At 40.9% G+C, this 19,016-nt stretch overlaps 1 protein-coding gene across 4 annotated transcripts in view; it reads left to right on the forward strand.

Moving 5' to 3' along the window:
* Positions 1 to 17,923, forward strand: part of GPAM (glycerol-3-phosphate acyltransferase, mitochondrial) — a 61,298-nt gene extending 43,375 nt beyond the window's left edge. For all 4 annotated transcript variants that reach the window (XM_019725134.2, XM_019725135.2, XM_019725133.2 and 1 more), the window contains exons 11-21: positions 1,810 to 1,923; positions 3,346 to 3,431; positions 4,460 to 4,575; positions 6,516 to 6,586; positions 7,603 to 7,867; positions 8,440 to 8,582; positions 9,749 to 9,826; positions 10,461 to 10,601; positions 11,969 to 12,158; positions 13,384 to 13,442; positions 14,125 to 17,923. In XM_019725134.2, the coding sequence (XP_019580693.2) occupies positions 1,810 to 1,923; positions 3,346 to 3,431; positions 4,460 to 4,575; positions 6,516 to 6,586; positions 7,603 to 7,867; positions 8,440 to 8,582; positions 9,749 to 9,826; positions 10,461 to 10,601; positions 11,969 to 12,158; positions 13,384 to 13,442; positions 14,125 to 14,241 (1,380 nt within the window). In that variant the 3' untranslated portion in view covers positions 14,242 to 17,923. The remainder of the gene's footprint in view (positions 1 to 1,809; positions 1,924 to 3,345; positions 3,432 to 4,459; positions 4,576 to 6,515; positions 6,587 to 7,602; positions 7,868 to 8,439; positions 8,583 to 9,748; positions 9,827 to 10,460; positions 10,602 to 11,968; positions 12,159 to 13,383; positions 13,443 to 14,124) is intronic.
* Positions 17,924 to 19,016: the final 1,093 nt, after the last annotated feature.

The following is a 19,016-nucleotide window of genomic DNA, read 5'->3' on the forward strand; positions in this document are numbered from 1 at the left end:
ATATTATTTTATATTAATTTCAGGTGTACAGCATAGCGGTTAGACATTTATATAATTTACCCCCTGGTAAGTCTAGTACCCAACTGGGCCCATACATCGTTATTACAATATTGCGGACTGTATAGTGAGGGATATTTTTTGTACTCCCTAATTTTAAAGCGTTGTAGGAAACATGGTAGGGTGGGCATGGTGAGTAGCTATGATTTCCTATGTCTGCCTGATTGGTGGTGCTCATGGGTGCTTCTGGAGGAAGTGACATGATTAGATTTATCAGTGTCGGCCTTGGTCCTAGGATTGGGAAATGAAAAAACCCTTGGCACTGAATTGCCATCTCTACTGTGGGGAGAGGGCAGTTGTGTGGTTTATTCTCCCCAGGGCTTACTGTTTATGTGCAGATTTTAAGTTAAGCCTGAAGAACTGGTGGGATCATGTTGACAAAGCAACTATAAATTAATTTGAGAAGTGGCAGTAATATCTTTTGTAAGCTCTTTATTGAAGTAAGTATAATAGTTATAGAAGAATGCACATCTCATAGGCATGTAGTTTGAATTACACACATGTAACCAGCACCCAGATCAAGGAACAATTTAATCATGACCCTAGGAACCTACCATGTGCCACTCTCATCATTGTGTACCCTTTCTCTTCACTCTGACAGAACAGAGTAGTTTTGCCTATTTTTCAACTCTGCATACATGGAATTATGTCGTGTGTGGTCCTTTTGCTTCTAGTTTCCTTTGCTCAGTTAGGTGTCTGTGAGATTCACCCATGTTGTTGCATTTAGTTAGAATTTGTTCATTCTCACAGCTGCATTGTATTCCAATATATGAAGATACCACAATTTATTCTAATGTTGAGAAACAGTTTGGTTTCTAGTTCTTGACTATGATCATTCGGGTATATTTCTGTTAATGACCAAATGTACGCATTCTGTTGGATATACCTAAGAGTGGAATTGTTGGGTCAGCTTTAGTAAATACAGTTTTCCAAAATGCTTTTACTGACTTACAATTTCTACCAGTATTATAAGATTTCCAGAGGAATTCATTTTTGTTCTTATTTAGTGTGGAAGTCTTGGATTAATTACTCGCTTTAAGCCTCCTGCCCAAAACACATTAGAAGCTTTAAAAATTAAGTGATGGCCTGGATTCTTACCTGTATGTCCCTTAGGAGACTCCTCCTTGTGTTGTATGTGTCTGCCCTAAAGGTGTGCCCCACTTGCCCTGATTGTCACTGTCACATGTGAGTCTTGTGTCCATTATATGGCCATTGTCATGCCTTATGTGTGTTACATATTCAGTCCATGCTTACTAAATGAATAATCAGCTTAAAGGCCCCTGTGGGGCTGGATTGGACATTCAGTTGCCTAATGTTAGATATTTGGACTCTGGTGATCATTGGACCCCAGGTAAGGCCTCTTTGACATCTTGTTTTTATCCAAGAACTGCAGACCAGTTTTTCAGCCTGTTTTGTCATGTTTATTCTTCATTAGTTTTCATTTGTATTTTTGTGAATGATGTAAACAGGGTACTAAGTGAATTAGTGTTGAAGGTTCTGTTTTTCATTGACCAAATTATCTCTCCCGAGGACATGATTACCTCTGTTAGAATCTTTGAAAGCTAAACATTTTCTGACAGGTCCATGAATATTTACTTTCCTTCTTCACTCATCATTGTCTTTTTCAATGCAAACCTCTAGTTTCCATAAGAACCGAAAACTAACAAAAAAACTTTATTCTTTGGATAACAAAATGTTTTCATGTATCAGCTTTATTTCTTACCGTGTTATTCTTTCAAAATTGTAATTTAGGGAAAACCTAAGAAGAATGAGAGCCTTTGGAGCGTAGCTAGAGGCGTTATCAGGATGTTACGAAAAAACTATGGGTGTGTCAGAGTGGACTTTGCACAACCATTTTCCTTAAAGGTGAGTGTCTGTTGGAATGAAGCTGTATTAAAGTGCTGGTGTAGCTCAGTGTCAGAAGATCTGGGCTCCAGTCCTGTCTCTGTCTGCTTCTCTCCATGTGACTGGGGCCTCAGTTTCCTGTCTCGTAAAATGAGGACTATGTCAAGAATGGCATTTCCTGGATTTGTCCTACCAAGGTATGCCTGTTAAAAAAGGACAATAAATGTCTAACTTTGGGAGATAGCAGGTTCAACATTTATTGCTCCTTTTCAGTTCATGAGATTTTTCATGTTGCTTTATCCTATATATTGGTATTTTGTCTTACGTATTAAAATTGCCTTTAGGGGAGTTTTTTCCAAACATGACCCCTAAGAGCTGGGTAAACTTGACAACCTAGGGAGGGAGAGGTCGGCCCCTGGAAAAGCTGGCAGAAAGTGCTTAAGCATGCTTCCCAAAGTCATGGCAGTTCAGGGTACAGGGTTAGGTGCCCGGAAGCTGTGGGGACCTGGGAGAATAGGACAGGCCGGAGATTGGGGCAGGAAGTGGGACAGTGGGAGAGGCATGGCTTTGGTGTACTGCAGGGGCGGGGCCTGCGGGGAGTGGAAGAATGAAATAAAACTGGGCATACCCGAAACAGAAAAAAAAAATGACAACCTAGGATGATGCTCTGGCCTACTGAGTGGAATCCAGGACCCATAAATTCCAGCAGCCAGTGACGTCCTCCTGGAGAAGCCGGGGACTGGTGGGACCCTGATGTCTTGGCAGTTTTAAATCCTTAAGATTTTTGAATTGGTAAAGGAGAAAAAGAAGGATGGGCAAGGGCGTCAGGAACCTACGGATACGGATTAGAGGTCCTGCTTCTCCTTCTGTTCCATTTCTTGGTTTTGCTTTAAAAGATTCTAACTGCTGTGCTAGATGCTTTCTGGTCATAAGTGCTTTCAACTTTTAGGAACCTTGTCATTTCTTTCTTAAAAAACAAAACAAAAAATACCCTCAAAATATTGGACAGCTTCTCTATCTTGTTATGGTTTGCTGTTGGATTGAGATTCTTTTGAATACTATGTGACCCTCAGGTTGTCACATTTCCTTTAAAAAGCATGGTGATGTCAATTGTCACTAATAATAATATTGGGAATGTCAAATAATTTCGTGAAGGTGTGACAAAAGTTAAATATTTTTCTTTAATTTTTATATGATTTTGCTAAAGCATTGTCCTGTTCTTTGCATTTTCAGTTCTTAGATTTCATGCCTGACAATATTCTATGAGTCATTGCAGACTTCTGAAGCTAGACTAGGTATACAAAGCACTTCTCATGCTCTGTAGCCTGGCTCATTTTATAAAACAACTCCCTTTTCCCTTTTTGAAGATCAAGTATATTTTATATATGTTTATGTAAGTGAGACAATAGGAGTAAATGATTGTTTTCTGTTTTTTTTTCCTAGGAATATTTAGAAAGTCAAAGTCAGAAGCCTGTGTCTGCTCCCCTTTCTCTGGAGCAAGCACTGTTACCAGCTATACTTCCTTCACGGTAAGATCTGGGGAACTTTCTTATACTAGTGAAACGACCGAATATCTACTGTTTCGTATATTGCATAGATAAATAGGTTCACTTTAAGAAGAACGTGCATGTTCTTGTTTTCACTTTCTCACACGAGTAACTTTTCTCTTGGTCTTGAAGTGATGTGTTTTCATAGTTTCAGAGGTTTTTGATTATTTGAATTACAAATTCTCTTTGATTTTGTGAATCATTTAGGAGTTCTTATTTGATTTATGCTTTTGAATGTTTGAACTGAATTATTCTTGATAGTAGCTTGGGTTATGCATATTGTACATAAATGTAATGTATAAAAGAGTTTTTCTGTGTGAATTGTTCAGAATTCGAATTGTAACTTAGCAAATTGAATAGTAAGTCCCTCTTTAATGGGTTCAAGTGTCATATTTTCATGAATGTTTTAAAATGAGGTATCTTGCTTTATGCATTTTTTTGGCCAGTGGGTTTTGGAAGTGATGTACCAACAGACTATTTAGTTATAACTAAATAACACATTTTCACATTTTGGCCAGGAGAGTATATTAAACATAATAAAGTGTATTATGGAGGAAAACAACCAATAGAAATAATCTATTTGTGGTTTAAATTTAGAATATGTAGTTATATAAAGTATCTAATACATTTATACCTTAGGCCCATATACCACGTTTCCCCGAAAATAAGACCTAGCCGGTCCATCAGCTCTAATGCGTCTTTTGGAGCAAAAATTAATGTAAGACCGGGTCTTATATTATATAATATTAGACCCAGTATTATATTATATTATACCCAGGATTATATTATATTATGCCTGGTATATTATATCATATCATATCATATCATATCCTATCCTATTATACCTGGTCTTATATTAAAATAAGACCGGGTCTTATATTAATTTTTGCTCCAAAAGATGCTTTAGAGCTGATGGTCTGGCTAGGTCTTATTTTCGAGGAAACATGGTAGTTTGCTTTGTAAAAGAGTGGGGTTGTAGAAGTCTAATTTTTAAAAAAAAAACTTTTCAGACCCAATGATGCTGCTGATGAAGGTACAGACACGTCCACTAATGAGTCCACAAATGTAACAGATGAGTCCTTCCGAAGAAGACTGATTGCAAATCTGGCTGAGCACATTCTCTTCAGTAAGTAGAACAGCAAACTTTCTAGCTTCACAATTCAGGTTTGGCATGGTGTCATGCCAACCATACAGGTTTTGGAATCTGCTGTAGTCCTGCCCCTCTTCTGGTTCTATTATATCACCTGATACACAGGTGGTGATAAGTCAGTTTTTAGCAAGAAGGTGAGGCTGTGGGGGTCTGAGGTAATTGAGGAAAACATTTCACACAGTGCCTGATAATCAGTAGATGCTCATGTGACAGTTCTTACTCTTTGAAAAAAATAGTATTGCTAAAGTGATTTGTTGCCTCTTTTGCTCATGAATTTGTTTCCTTGAACTAACTTATGGTACAGCATTTAGGTTTATAGTTGCATGTTCCTTTCCCCTCTGACGCCATGGCCATTATTATATGTAAAGCTTTGTTTTAGCTGTGGGCAGTACATATTAGCTAATGGTTCTGCACTAGAGCTTATGCTCGTCTCAGGGGTAAGGGGAGGGATACGTAATTTCAGTGGGCGTGACCCAGAGCCGAGTGAGTTGAGGGCAGCATTAGCCGTCCTTAAGCTCCAGATTGCAGTGTTGTGTTGTTGTGGAGGCCCCTTCATCATGCCATGGCAGCAGCGGAGACCCTTGGTGCACAGCCCGCTGGGATCACCTCGCCATTCCCTGTGCCCCCTCCCCAGTCAGGTCTCAGCACTTCCTGCTGACACTGTTGTGTGGCGTTTCCTCACCTCTTCTCACTCTTTCCACTCCAGCTGCTTCTACTCCTGCTTTCCTCTGGGCCAGAACGTTCTTTCTTCAGCACATCTGATTGTATCTCTCGTTCATGCTTCACTTCTGGATGCTAAAAATAATACATCCTTGATGTTGAAAAGTTGGAAAATAGAGATAAAACCCACTACCCAAGTAACCAGGAGCATTGCTGTCTAGTCTTAAAAATAATTTTTACAGTGTTATATCATGCTGTTTTCCATTGGTAACACAAATACTTATTCATGTTTTTAAAAGACTCTATACATTTTCTTTTTAGTGACTACATATATGGTACTTGGTACTGTTTTGTTTTTTAAACACTGGAGACAACATCACCTGTGAATGAAGTATTCATGAATTCACTATCATCTCAGAAAACTCACATGGTGCCTTTATTCCAGATTATTTCATAGATGTTCTCATGTTTTATTTATATGATTATAATTTTCTACAAATTCAGAGTACTGGTTTATGGACTGTAGTCATTCTCAAATGTATTTCTGTCCCCTTCCTTTTTACATCTGACCTACCTCTGGGCCCAGTTGAAAAGAGGAAATACAAATATATTGAGTACCATTACTATGGGTCCTGTGGCAGGCTAATCCATTTCATTTTCACACAGGCCAATACACTACCATAGGCGGTGTTCTCATTTTACCAGTGAGGAAGCTGAGGCCTGGGAATTGAAGTAATTTCCTCCAAGTCATGAAATTAGTCCATGTAGAAGTTAGCTTTTGAGCCCAGATTTTCTGACTTGGAATCCACTCCTTCCTACCCTCTGTGGCTTTGTTTTAACTGGGGAATAGCTGTGGGAGGAGCATAGAATGTGCAGTGACAGTGCAGTGCCAACAGGAACAAGTGAAGAAACACAATGGGACACCCTGTAGAGCGTGTAGAACAGGCTCAGACTGTAGGTCTTGGTTGTTCCAGAAAGGTGTCTCTTGGTCATTCAGTAACTAAATTCCATTGGCCCGGATTGAAGGTGGACCTGTCGTAGAATGAATTCTGTTATATGATGAATAGTGATCTCTAATGAGGTTCCACTGGCCCAGAACGTGGTATAATGTTGTGACTTCCCTTTGGTAAATCACAGTTATGGGAAACGTAGAGGACTTTTATAGTTTTAAGTAGTCCTATTTAAGATTTAGGTACTTTAAAAGTTTCAGCTATATTTTCAAAATGTACAACTAAAGCTTTGTGTTTGCCTTTCAGCTGCTAGTAAATCCTGTGCCATTATGTCAACACACATCGTGGCCTGCCTGCTCCTCTACAGGCACAGGCAGGTATGTCTGCAGTGTCACCTGGAGTTAAATAGTAAGCATGAAAATGCTTTGTCAGCTGGTTCGATACTTACTCACTGAGAGATTTGGCCCACTCCTGGCTAGTACTGTGACATAAACAGTAATATAAGCTAAACACACTGAGCATAGGTGCTTACAAACATAATGGAAGAAGATATCTACGTGAAAAAAAATACCTCAGAGACTTTAATATATAAAAATAGTAAGGCATTCTTTGACTAATATACTTAACATAAATAAGACGTATTTCATTGACATGCAATATGTATTCTTTTTTTTTAAAGAACTTTCTACCATCAATTCTTTTCCTTTTTTTTTAAATTTTATTTTATTTTATTGGGGAACAGTGTGTTTCTCCAGCGCCCATCGGCTCGAAGTCGTTGTCCTTCAATCTAGTTGTGGAGGGCGCAGCTCACTGGCCCATGTGGGAATCGAACTGGCAACCCTGTTGTTCAGAGCTCATGCTCTAACCAACTGAGCCATCGGGTCGGCCCCGCAATATATATTCTGATAGCTAATGGTTTCTAAGCTATTTGACTTGTATTTAGGACCACATTCCACCTTCCCACAATGCACTTGTCTAAGTGCTATGATGGGAGATGCCACGTCTGTCTCACTCACAGCCATCTTCTCAACACCAAACGGTGCCACTAAATATTTGTCAGATAAATATTATATGAGAGAAATTCTTGCCAAAAATAAATGCTTCTTAGTTTAAGATGGTGGCTTCTTCCCTTTGTGATCTTACATGCTCATATCACGTGTTAAAGCTAGAGTCTTCTCTGGATGTGGAATATCAGTATCTTGACATTCCCGGGGGACCAGCTTTTTAACCATTTTTTTCACTTTCTCTGCATTGGCGTTCTGCCCCTTTTTCTTTATGTGCTGACAGGGAGCTGCAGGAAAGCCAGGGGGGAAAAAAAAGTCCTTGGACTGGCCTCTGGGCCTTTGGGAAGTAAGTTTTCCATTGTCACAAGACCATTTCTGTCTTTCTCTAGGGAATTGATCTCTCTACATTGGTGGAGGACTTCTTTGCGATGAAGGAGGAAGTCCTGGCTCGCGATTTTGACCTGGGTTTCTCGGGAAATTCAGAAGATGTAGTCATGCATGCCATACAGCTGCTGGGAAATTGCGTCACAATCACCCACACCAGCAGGAATGACGAGTTTTTTATTACTCCCAGCACAACTGTCCCATCAGTCTTTGAACTTAACTTCTACAGCAACGGGGTACTCCATGTTTTTATCTTGGAGGCCATCATAGGTATGTTGGGGCCTGAAATACTTCCATAGAAAATAAAGGGGCCTAAAACATATAGTGGTATCTACTTCAGTTTGGATGACAGGCCATTGTTTAAGGGAATGTGTTGCTACATATTTAGTTTTCAAATAGAAATATAATCTGCTGTATCATTATTTATAGCTTATTTTTATATCAGTAATTCAACAAGTAGTTACTGAGTTACTGTATGCACAGTATTACACTTATGACTAAGGAGGAAGGTGAACTGTTGCTATCCAGGAGCTGAAAATCTAAGTGAGACGAGACGTACACATGGCAGTGAAGTGAGTGCAGGGGGCTCATTTGTGATCAAGAGGGAACAGGAGAAGGAGCAGAGGGCACTGTAGCCCCTGAGGAAGGTGTTTGATGGAGCTGGGATCACATGGCCTCATGAGAAGTGAATCCTGAGGGGTTCACTTAAATCTCCAGTGAATGCACATAATTATTTTTGATGTATTAACAATCTGTTAAGGTAACCCAAGTTATCTGAGCCAGTGGATGTTTTTATTGGCGTTCTGAGGCTGCCAACTTCATTGGTGCTTTTATTTCCTCAGCCTGCAGCCTTTATGCAGTTCTGAACAAGAGGGGTGCTGGGGGGCCTGCTGGCGTGTCCCCCAACTTGATCAGCCAGGAGCAGCTGGTGCGAAAGGCTGCTAGCCTGTGCTATCTACTCTCCAATGAAGGTACCATCTCTCTCGTAAGTAACAACTCTTTGGTGTTGCCTGTTCTCTTTTACTTGAGCATTGTTACGAAAATAAACCACCTTTGTTTTTCTCTTAGAGAGTTTTTGGTCCATTGTTGAAGCTTTACATTCTGCTCCTAGGTCTCAGTGACCCCCAAACCAATATGTTGCTTACTCTCTGGGTTTGCTGTCAGAGTCACTGCTCCAGTGAATCCTTCATGCAACTAAGAGGTGTGCTAGGACAGATTGCTCAATGTTCTCCGTGAGTCAGATCCAAGGTTATGGAACTCTTATTGCACATAAGGCACTGGGTCAGAAGTTTGTAAATCATTGACACGCCAACGCATGGATGATAGAACCACAGAAGATAAGGATCAGAAATGGTCTTAAAAATCATCTGCTCAACCTTTCTTACTTTGTAAACAGGGAAACTAAGGTCCAGCAGTACTAATGAGCATTTATGTCATATTTAAGTATTTGTAGACATTTATAATGAGGCATATAAAGCAGTAGAAAGATGTTTTAGTCTCAAAATCATCAATGAATCAAATTCATATTTAAAGTCTAGTATTCTCTTCCACTTACATGACTGTGTCCCAGAACATTTATGAGCACATGTATTGTGAGCACAGCCCTCCTCCATGGAGCTCTTTGTAGATGGTATGTTGGTGGCTCTGTTGGGGAATCTGTTTTGCATGAATCTTGGGGTTCAGAGTGGGAGGGGATAGGGTAGGTAAGGCTCCCAAGATTGCCCTTTTCCTTTTCCTGGGTCTTTATTGAGTTATTTGAATATTGTGTTTCCTCATTCACCACTTTTATGTACAATATTTACTATACAATAGCTTTTGCGGAGAAATTGTCTTATAGAGAGAAAGAAACAGGTGGTGGGGCCTGACAGGCAGCCCTTCCGAGGCCTTGCTCCACTGAGGGGATGACCGAGCTCAGGAGCACCCTTTGCAGTGGTTCTGCCACTCAGGTCATCAAGGTCTCTTCTGTGGCTGTGCCCATGACTATGCATACTTATCAGGAGGGTGGGCACTGGAAATTGTAGGACGTGCCCAGTGGAGTGAGGTGGGTGATATTATGGAGGTATTTGGTAGCTACCGTGTACCGTGTTTTCTGTTTGTTAAAAAAGAGTTGTAGAATAGTGACATTGACTTTTAAATGTCTTGTCTTTTCAGCCCTGCCAGACATTCTACCAAATTTGCCATGAAACTGTAGGAAGGTTTATCCAGTATGGCATTCTCATAGTGGCAGAGGTAAGAGGAATCGATTTCCTTTATTTGCCTTTGTTTAGTTTCTTGCTCTTCATTTCCTTATGTTTTCTGCCAATTGTTTTAACCAAATAATTACATTTGATATATAGTCAAGTCCAAATGAAGAGAAGAGAAAAATCAGAGTGGGGAGAGTAAACATCTTTTGGGATTGTTTAATATTCAGGTTCCTTTCGTGTAACAGGTGTTCTCTACAACATAGCTGGACTTAATTCCATGGCACCTGGAAGGAGGCCGTCTAAGATGAGATGTTTCACCTCTCAGTGTGCTTGTAGCTTGCACACGTGCACTTCTCACTTCAGAGATTTTGTTTTAAATTTGGTAGATTTTGGTATAGAGGGTATGGCCTGGGAAAGCAGATACCAATTTAGGGGAGTTGACGGAAGATATTTTTATTTGATGTGTCTGGTAGCTCTTCTCCTCTCACCCTTTTCTTTCCTTCCCTGCTGTCTCCTGAGTGATTTTGAGTTTGGAAAAGGAAGTGGATTGACATTGTAAATGGCTAGACAGAGAAGAGTGGGGAAGGGAAGGAAAGAAAAGTACCCTGGCTGGGGTCCAGCTGGCAGGTGTCTGTGTGCCTGTGCACATTTGTTTACTGTTGGTCGTCTCCTTGGCACAGCAAGATGATCAGGAAGACATTAGTCCTGGTCTTGCTGAGCAGCAGTGGGACAAGAAGCTTCCTGAACCTTTGTCTTGGAGAAGTGATGAAGAAGACGAAGACAGTGATTTTGGTGAGGAGCAGCGAGATTGCTACCTGAAGGTACTTTGGTGAAGAATTCCGGTGGACGTTACAGTGATGAGTGGAGGTTTATGTTGCCACCGAGATGAGGTTAACGAGGTTCTGCTAAGCTGGTTCTCTGGTGACGTAGTCATATCTGCAGCACCCACAAACCAGCTGTGGTGCTTTCTACCTCGTGAATAAAGACACACTGTCTGAGCAGAATTTGGCACCTTAAATTGTTCAGGCTGAGTGTAAATGAATGGAACAGGAAACAAGAGTCTGAGGCTTGAGGAAAGTGAGTGTTCAGGGTGACACCTTGTGTGACCCTCATCAGAATGCACAGCTACAAATCTGTTTGCCCACACCTGCACTCACGCCTAAAGGGGCAGTATTTTTGTTCAGTCATCACCAAAGCAAGGCAGTAGCACACGAGCTATGGCAGAGAAATTAATATTGAGCTGTCATTGGCCTGGTTGCTCTTTTTGAGTCGTTCTCAGTCTTGTCATCCCTCCCCAAATTTCATACATTGAGAATTCTTTGCCTTCAATGACAACAAATCCTAGTACAGGGGAAAATTTAGGTTTTTAGAAGTTCGAATGTCCCTGATTTAGAAAAATCAGTTTTGTCTAATTTGTAATTTTATGTTAGTAATAATGACCCATCTTTTCTGAATGCACTAAGTGGATTACTTTCTCTGCAGTGGGATAACACGCCTAGTTTACACACACACACACACACACACACACACAGTCAGGAGGTATAGCTTCTGGAGATTCCAAATGACACTTCGAAGTTTTTCTATTTTGGGTATTACTGGTTTTGAGATGGGGCAGTGATCTTTCTTCCACTGTCCACAGGGGCTTATCTGAATATGTGTGTTTTGAGTGGGTACAGTGAGAGCCCCTGCCACAAAGCACTCCATCACTACCACCATCACTCCCTACTCTGCCGGACTGTGGGCGGAAGGACATGTGGGGTGGCAGGAAGTGGGGACTGGGAAGGGCTGAGATGATTGGTGGTCTTGCCATGTGACTTTTTTGCACACTTGAGTGCTTTGAGCCAGCCTTCAAACCCTGGAGGGTCTAACCTTGGGAGCAGCTGTTTTCAGTGATGACAACATGTCCTAATTATGCCATTCTAGTACAGCAGTTTCTTTTAGGCAGCTGCTCAATGAACGCAAACCTCAAATACTATACAAGTGATTACAGTAAAGAATGCATTTTAAAACCAACAAGAGTTTTCAACAGAGATTCCGTGCACACAGAGCCGTAGGCTGCTCCTGTGTAGTGACAGTCAGTGGGAGGCCATCTTCTCAAGTTCCTGTTTCCCCGAGGAAGTTCCTCTGTCAGCATGTTGTTTCTTCTGGCCCTTCTCCGTGACTTTGCCTCCCGCTCTTGCTCTCCCAGGTGAGCCAATCCAAGGAGCACCAGCAGTTCATCACCTTCTTGCAGAGGCTCCTGGGCCCTTTGCTGGAGGCCTATAGCTCTGCTGCCATCTTCGTTCACAACTTCAGTGGCCCTGTTCCGGAGCCGGAATACCTGCAGAAGCTGCACAAATACCTAATAAGCAGGACAGAAAGAAGTGTTGCAGTGTATGGTATGTAATCTCACTAGTTTGGCTTTGAAAAGCTATGACTCTTCCAGTTGCAGGAATCTGCTAATTGTAGAAAATCCGGGGGGAGAAAATTGCAAAATTATCCTGACCACCTCTCACTCTGTAGATTCCTACTATTACCTGTGTTCGTATGTTACATAAATTGAGTGATACAGCTAAATACTCTTATATTTGGCCTTTTTCATTTTTCATGATTTGTGAGAATCATGCACGTTGTATGTAGTTGTTTGTTTATCCTTGCTGCTTGGTAGTCATCCATTGTATAAATATTTACCGCATTTTGTTTATTTGTCCTGCTGTTGATGGATATTTGGGTTGTTTGCAGTTCAGAGCTCCTAAGAATAATGCTGCTATGAACACTTTGACTATGTCTTTGGGTGAACACATGTACTCATCATGTTGGGTGTACACCTATTAGAGAATTGCCCAGTCACAGGGCATGGCACATGCGGCTTCGGTAGGCACTGCCAAGTGGTTCCTAAGTGGTCCATTCCCACCTGCAGCGTCAGTTTCAGCCCCTCCACATCTTGGCTGGCACTTGGTGTTATCTGTTCTTTACGTGTAAGAGTGTGATTGGGGCGGGAGTAACATTTTATACAGCTATGGTTTAGGTCTGAAACTACTTTGAATCAATAATTTTGACATACGTAAGGGATCTAGCGATGACCTCCCTCTAGAGATATACACAGATCGGCTCTAGATCGATGCCTAGAGGTAACGTCATCTCACTCTATAGATGAGGAAACTGTCCCAGGTCACACAGCTAGTTATTGGACAAACCTGAGTTTAGAACTCTTCTTTTCTGGCCTCTAGACTTGTGCTCTTTCTGGTTCCACTGCTGTAGAAATCTTGTGTGCTTTACTCTGTGGTTTAAAAAAATTTTTACACACGCTCTCATTTGATTCACACGAAAACCTTTCAAGATGGATGTTTTAAGTATTCTCCCCCTTCCCCCAACCCGCTTTCTAGCTCTCTCCTTATCCCTTTCTCCTTCTCTTCCTTTTTTTTTCTTTTTTCATAAAAGATAACAAAGTAGGTTTAAAGAAACAGCAAATCATTTCACACCTCACGGGTCACCAGAAATGGAGCTCGACCCCAGTCTGCTGACGTGCTCTAATTCTCTTCTCAGTGTCCACACTCCCTTACTGGGGATATTGGGGCTTTGCTGGGTCTAAACACTTGACAGGGTCTTATTCTTTCTCTGCAGCTGAGAGTGCCACATACTGTCTTGTGAAGAACGCTGTGAAAATGTTTAAGGATATTGGGGTAAGTGTCTACTACTTGTGGTATAAACGTTCACTTCTGTTCTCTTTCTGTTTAGATCTAGTCTACCTGAGCCACCTTTGTGTTGGGGTGGACCCTGAGAGAAGCAGTTTCTGCTGGATTAATCGTGATCACATTTCTGGGGGTGGGTGGGGCATGTTGAAGGTGAGGCCCATCTGAATAGATTTACTTGAATGTTCCAGAATTTTCCTGGTATTCATCTTCATTCCAAAACTGTTTATATATAATAGGTGTCAATGTGTTTCAAGTTGCTGCTACAGTTTGGCAGGGATGTTAATTATGCCATATGATTTTCAGTTATTTTCTTGTTTTTTTACCGATATTGTTAGAAGTATCCTCAGGTACACTTTACGTTCATGTATCATGTGGGACATGACTTCCATGGAGGTACTAGTGGTCTTTGTACGGGACTATTTGTAACTTTACGCTAACATAAATTTTAATGTGTAGTATACTGGTTGAACTCCACCTGAGAAACCCCACACCTGCACCCATAACTTCTCCATGCTGCACGCAGAAACCCACATGGATATGTACTTAAAGCCATGCTATGGTTTTATATGCCTTACTGCTTCTTGGGGTCTAGGACACAGGTCAGGGTTGGTGACAGAAATGTCCCTTTCTTTCTTGTTTGTGTTTAATTTAATCTAAACTTTCTCTCTAGGTTTTCAAAGAGACCAAACAAAAGCGAGTGTCTGTTTTAGAGCTCAGCAGCACTTTCCTACCTCAGTGCAACCGGCAAAAACTCCTAGAATATATTCTGAGTTTTGTGGTGCTGTAGGTGATGTGTGGCACCTCTGGCAAGTGAAGGGCACGGGACGGGTCCCTCGGGGGCCATCCTCGGGCTCGAGAGTTGAAGGTGCTGTTGTGTGGTCAGGCCAGACCTGTCCTGATGTGACCTCCTGGAAGACAAGTGCCTTCTCCCCTCCATGGATCTGTGACCATCCCGACTCTGAGATGACACAGCAGCCTACAGAGAACCCTGTGGGGGGACCTCAGCCTCCATTTGCATTGCCTAATCAATAGATTACAAAATGAAATCTCAAAAAATTATTTTCGAGTTTATTAAAGATTTACCTTTTAAGTATAACTGTTAAGGACTAATTACTGTGAAGGACACAGAAATGTCATTAGTTGTATTCCAGAACTGAATCTTGTCTAGTGTACTTAGTGCAGTCGGGGAATTTATTGGTATGTTTTCTGATTAACAGTTAATGCTTCCTGTAAAAGTAATTGAGTTATCCATTTGCTGTGTTTTTTATTTGTTTTTTTTTTTCCAGTTTTATCTTTGTCAATAGTAGCTAACTTTTAAATGGGAACACCTTTCATCCCAAAGTGCTTTACAAAAGAATGGGCTGGTGCATCACAGCCAGGTATCACTGTGCTGTCCTTTCAAGTCAGACTTAGACAGCGTGTTAAGCGCTACATGAAAACACAACATTAGTTTAGGTCAGGAATAGAGATAATGGGATCAAACAGCTAACACCAGGAAGTAAATTTGGCTGGCAGAATTCAAGCTAAACTTGGCCAGAAAACCGACTTTGAAACAGTTTGCTCATACAAAAAAGTGCCATTGAGTTTTAAATGACCAGCAAGTACTTAAGAACAACTTCTGTTTTATGTCTGTACCTCTTCCCACCCCTTGTATGGTACCTGCCTTTCACAGGTACAGCTGTTTCTTAGAGCTCCACCAACCAAATAACCACTGTCCTAGCTTGGTTCGCTTGGCCTTAGACTATTAGCAGAAAGTGCTCTGGCTGCAGGCTTCTGACCCCAGGGTGTTGTGTACTGCGTCCAGGTTGTGCACTGCACCTAGTCCAGGTGACTGGTACCCACTTGAGTTGTGCAGTGTACAACCTGTGCAATACCTGTGGTGGCCCTACTGATTGGTAAATGATCGGAGGCATTTATGGATATTTAGCTTTGAGGGAAAAACATGGTTCTTTACAAATTTCATGGGTGATATACCTAAACCCTGATGCTATGTAGCAGCAAATAATTATGAAAACTTGTCTGTCCATAATGGGTAGGTGCCTTTTTGTGAGCAGAGAGCATACGTGTTAGTTAATTGTGATCATTGTGATTTCTTACAGATCATGTAATATTAAAACATTTTTCTAACAGCTCATTGTTCCTTCTCTCCATGATATTATGGAGTGAGGAATTTTTCCTGATGAATATTGCAATACTCCTTGAATTTAATATAAAAGTACTGAGAATTAAGTTTGTACTTTCATAAGCTTGGATTTTAAACACTAATAGTATCTCATGAATACTCTGTGTGTTCAGAGAGGGAAGGCTACTGATTGATATTTCACATTGCATGAAACATCTCGTGGGAAACTCAGAGCAGTGATGCTGTGCAGTTGTGATCTCCCACTCCTCAAGTTCCCCATTCTTCCTAGGAACTCATGCACCATTAAGCCATTGTCTATGTTGGAGTGTTGAGGTTGAGTGGGACCCTCACCTTGGAGCGCTCCTTTTTACTAACTTGGGTGGAAGAACTTTGCTTCTTCTGGCTGCAGCTCTGTGTTTGGGAGGCTCATTTTCCCCTTGTTGTTCCTTATCTAGGCCAGCAGACATTTCACTAGTCTCTTTTGTGCATCCTCTAAATGAAAGACCAAGGATTACTCCAGCTCTGTGTAGTGATCTGGAACGTCAAGGTCAAGCTGACGTCCTAGTGGGTACTGCTGCCCGGCTCACGACTTCTGAGCTGCTGCTTTGCCAGCCTGAGCAGGGAGCAGTGGCTGCGCTGGCTTTATTTTCCTTTCCGTTGGTTTGTTTTCTAGAAATCTAATCAGATGCTTTGAGAAATGCAATGTATGGTTCATGAGCTCTCTGGCCACTTAACTCACTGTGAGAATAAATATGCATGCTTTTTGTAATTAACTGGTGCTTTGAAAACCTTTTATAAGGAAAAAAAATCTCAACCAAAGTTATGCTCATCCAGACAAGCTGACCCTTGAGTTCATTCTAACACAACTCTTTCTTAGTGCCTCGTTGCTGAAAACAACATACGTCATCACAATAAAGCTTCCAGATAGCACTGTTTTGCTTAAAGATTTATTCTCATTGTTTTCCAAAAGCGAATGGCTTCCATGTAAGATTAAACAAACTAGGTGCTTGTAAATAATTTATTACAGTTTATTGCATTTCTCTAAAACTGAAGTGCAGGCCCTCCCGGGGAAGACTGGGAGTCAAGTTAAAAAAACAAACAAAAAACCCAATAATAAGCAATATGAAACTGCACTCTTTCAAAATGAGAATGTCCGAAATAATTCAGAAGAGGGGAAGGGATTTTTGCTCTTTTAAATTTTAAGAAAAACAAAGGGAAAAAAGACCTAGTGTGACATGTGTAGAACTAGTAATGGAGAAAGTTCTGTGAGTCTTCCTTCTCAGCTCTATTAAGTCTCTTGAAGTCATGGGCGTGAGTGGAGAAAATACTTGGGGGATTGCAATGAATCCAAGCTCAGAGGCGGGATTTGCAGTCACTTGAAGGGGAAAAGCATTTCCCATAGTTCTCCACGTAATCGGAGTGCTCTGTGAGATGTTCATAGGTGTTTTGTAGGAGAAGTGTTGCTGGTGAAGTAAATTTGACGTGGATCCTCTTTCCTAGAAACTCACAGTGCACTTTAAGTCAGTGAGGGTTCAGTACTAACGCCGTTTCCAAACATGTGACCCGGGGACCTTTTCCCCTTTGGCACATCTATGAACCTCTCATAGTAGTATCCCATAAAGTAGATTTTGGGAAACACTAGGTAGTTCTTTAAGGGGACAAAATAACAGATGGCACTGAGGCAGAATTTGTATGCATTTTGTACAATCAAATGTTATATTCAATGGATGTATATTTTCTCCCCAGGAGACATTAAGCACAGAAAACTAATATAGGTGGTCAGAGTTCTTTCCATTGATGGGAAGATCAGCTGTCAACGATCCTGGGTTTTTCACTGAAAGTAGCAAAATTAACACAAAGATTAACTGGGGTAAATAATTAAGATTTTAATTCCAACCTAGAAGAAAAAGTTGGCACAATTGAATGTAGATTTTTATCCACAGATAGTTCTAGTGTTTAGAAATGACAGGACTGATCATTGAAGATTGTAAGACTTAATTGGGATGTAAGTCTGTTTTTTAAAACACTTTTTTTGGAAACTTGAGACTTGGCATTTGGCATTTTAGTTTAATACAAACTAATGATTGCATTTGAAAGAGACTTGATTTGATTTCTAAACACCTAAAGCTCTGAAATGTCTTGATGGAAGGTGTTAAACTATTTGCCCGTTGTACAAAGAAACATTAAATTGTTGTAAGAAGAATTAGTACAAAGTACTGTGAAATAACACTGTGTGATTTTGTGAGTGACACTTATTTGGACACACTGATTGATTTTTATGCCTGTTAATGTATTGTAAGAAGCACAGAAGTGTAGTTTTGTTTTAATAAACCAAAAAATGAATCTGTTTTTGATGTCTTGCATTCGTAGTTAAAAGTTCCCTACATAATTCATTATACAAATAATTGTGCGTGCTTGACTTTCCATAGAACATTATTAAAATGCATATAAGAAATTGTCTTACATAAATTTATGAACCTGCAGTGCATGATTTTATTATTGATGCAGAGCTCTTCAAATTTGCTCAAGAATTTGGAAATGTAGATATCTCTATCTTAGCTATTGTTCTTCTTAGTACATATTAACATTAGTCATATTCTTTGGGCCCCTTCAAACTTGGAGCTCCTGTTGTATTTTTATATATTTAAGTTTATAAAAATATGTACTGAAGTGTTGGGTTTTTCCTACTAGTTCATAATAATTGCTCAAAAAATATTCGTTTACTTTGTTGAGAAGTAAGACAAGTATATGATGAGAGCACTATTTTCTGTGTCCTTCAAAAGCGTCCCAATGCAGCTTTCTCACAAGGGCGTGCTCTCTGGAAAGGGTTGTAAACACGTGCCTGGCGATGCCGCCCGTGCCCTTTGTGTGCATGCCCTGGCTGTGAACCTGGCACCCAAGACCGGCCATCGGTTCTCTGCTCTAACCCCTCTGGTTTTCTCCGGGATGTTGCTGCCATGACTATGCCGTTCGTCCTTTCTTTTGCTTGAGCAGCTCTCTTGCTGCCCCCACATGACCTAACCTCACCACAGCAAAATTCAAACTTTTATAGACTCTCTCTCTTCAAGTGGGTATTGATTTTGAAGCCTACTCTCTTAATGCTTAGTCCTGTGCTCCCTAATTTTAGTCCTATTCATTCCTTTTTTTAACATTTGCAGTCTGTCTTCTCCATGTGTATCTAGTAAAATCCTAACATACTGGCTTGACAAAAACGGAGGTATTTTCTTACCTGTCGGCCACAACGTCCGTGACGTCGGCACCACGGCCTGGCCTCACTTGAGATGCTGCTGTAGCACCTTTAGTTCCCGCAGCCGACCTGGCTCCTCTTCTGTCCTTCATGACTCCATTCTTCTCCAACTCTTGCTTGCCTCCCTTCCTTTACACACGGGCAGGCCTCGTGTCGGATCCTCTGATTGAAACACAAAAATGTCCATTTTTGT

This window comes from Rhinolophus sinicus, linkage group LG07 (assembly GCF_036562045.2).
Source record: "Rhinolophus sinicus isolate RSC01 linkage group LG07, ASM3656204v1, whole genome shotgun sequence".
NCBI classification, from domain to species: domain Eukaryota; kingdom Metazoa; phylum Chordata; class Mammalia; order Chiroptera; family Rhinolophidae; genus Rhinolophus; species Rhinolophus sinicus.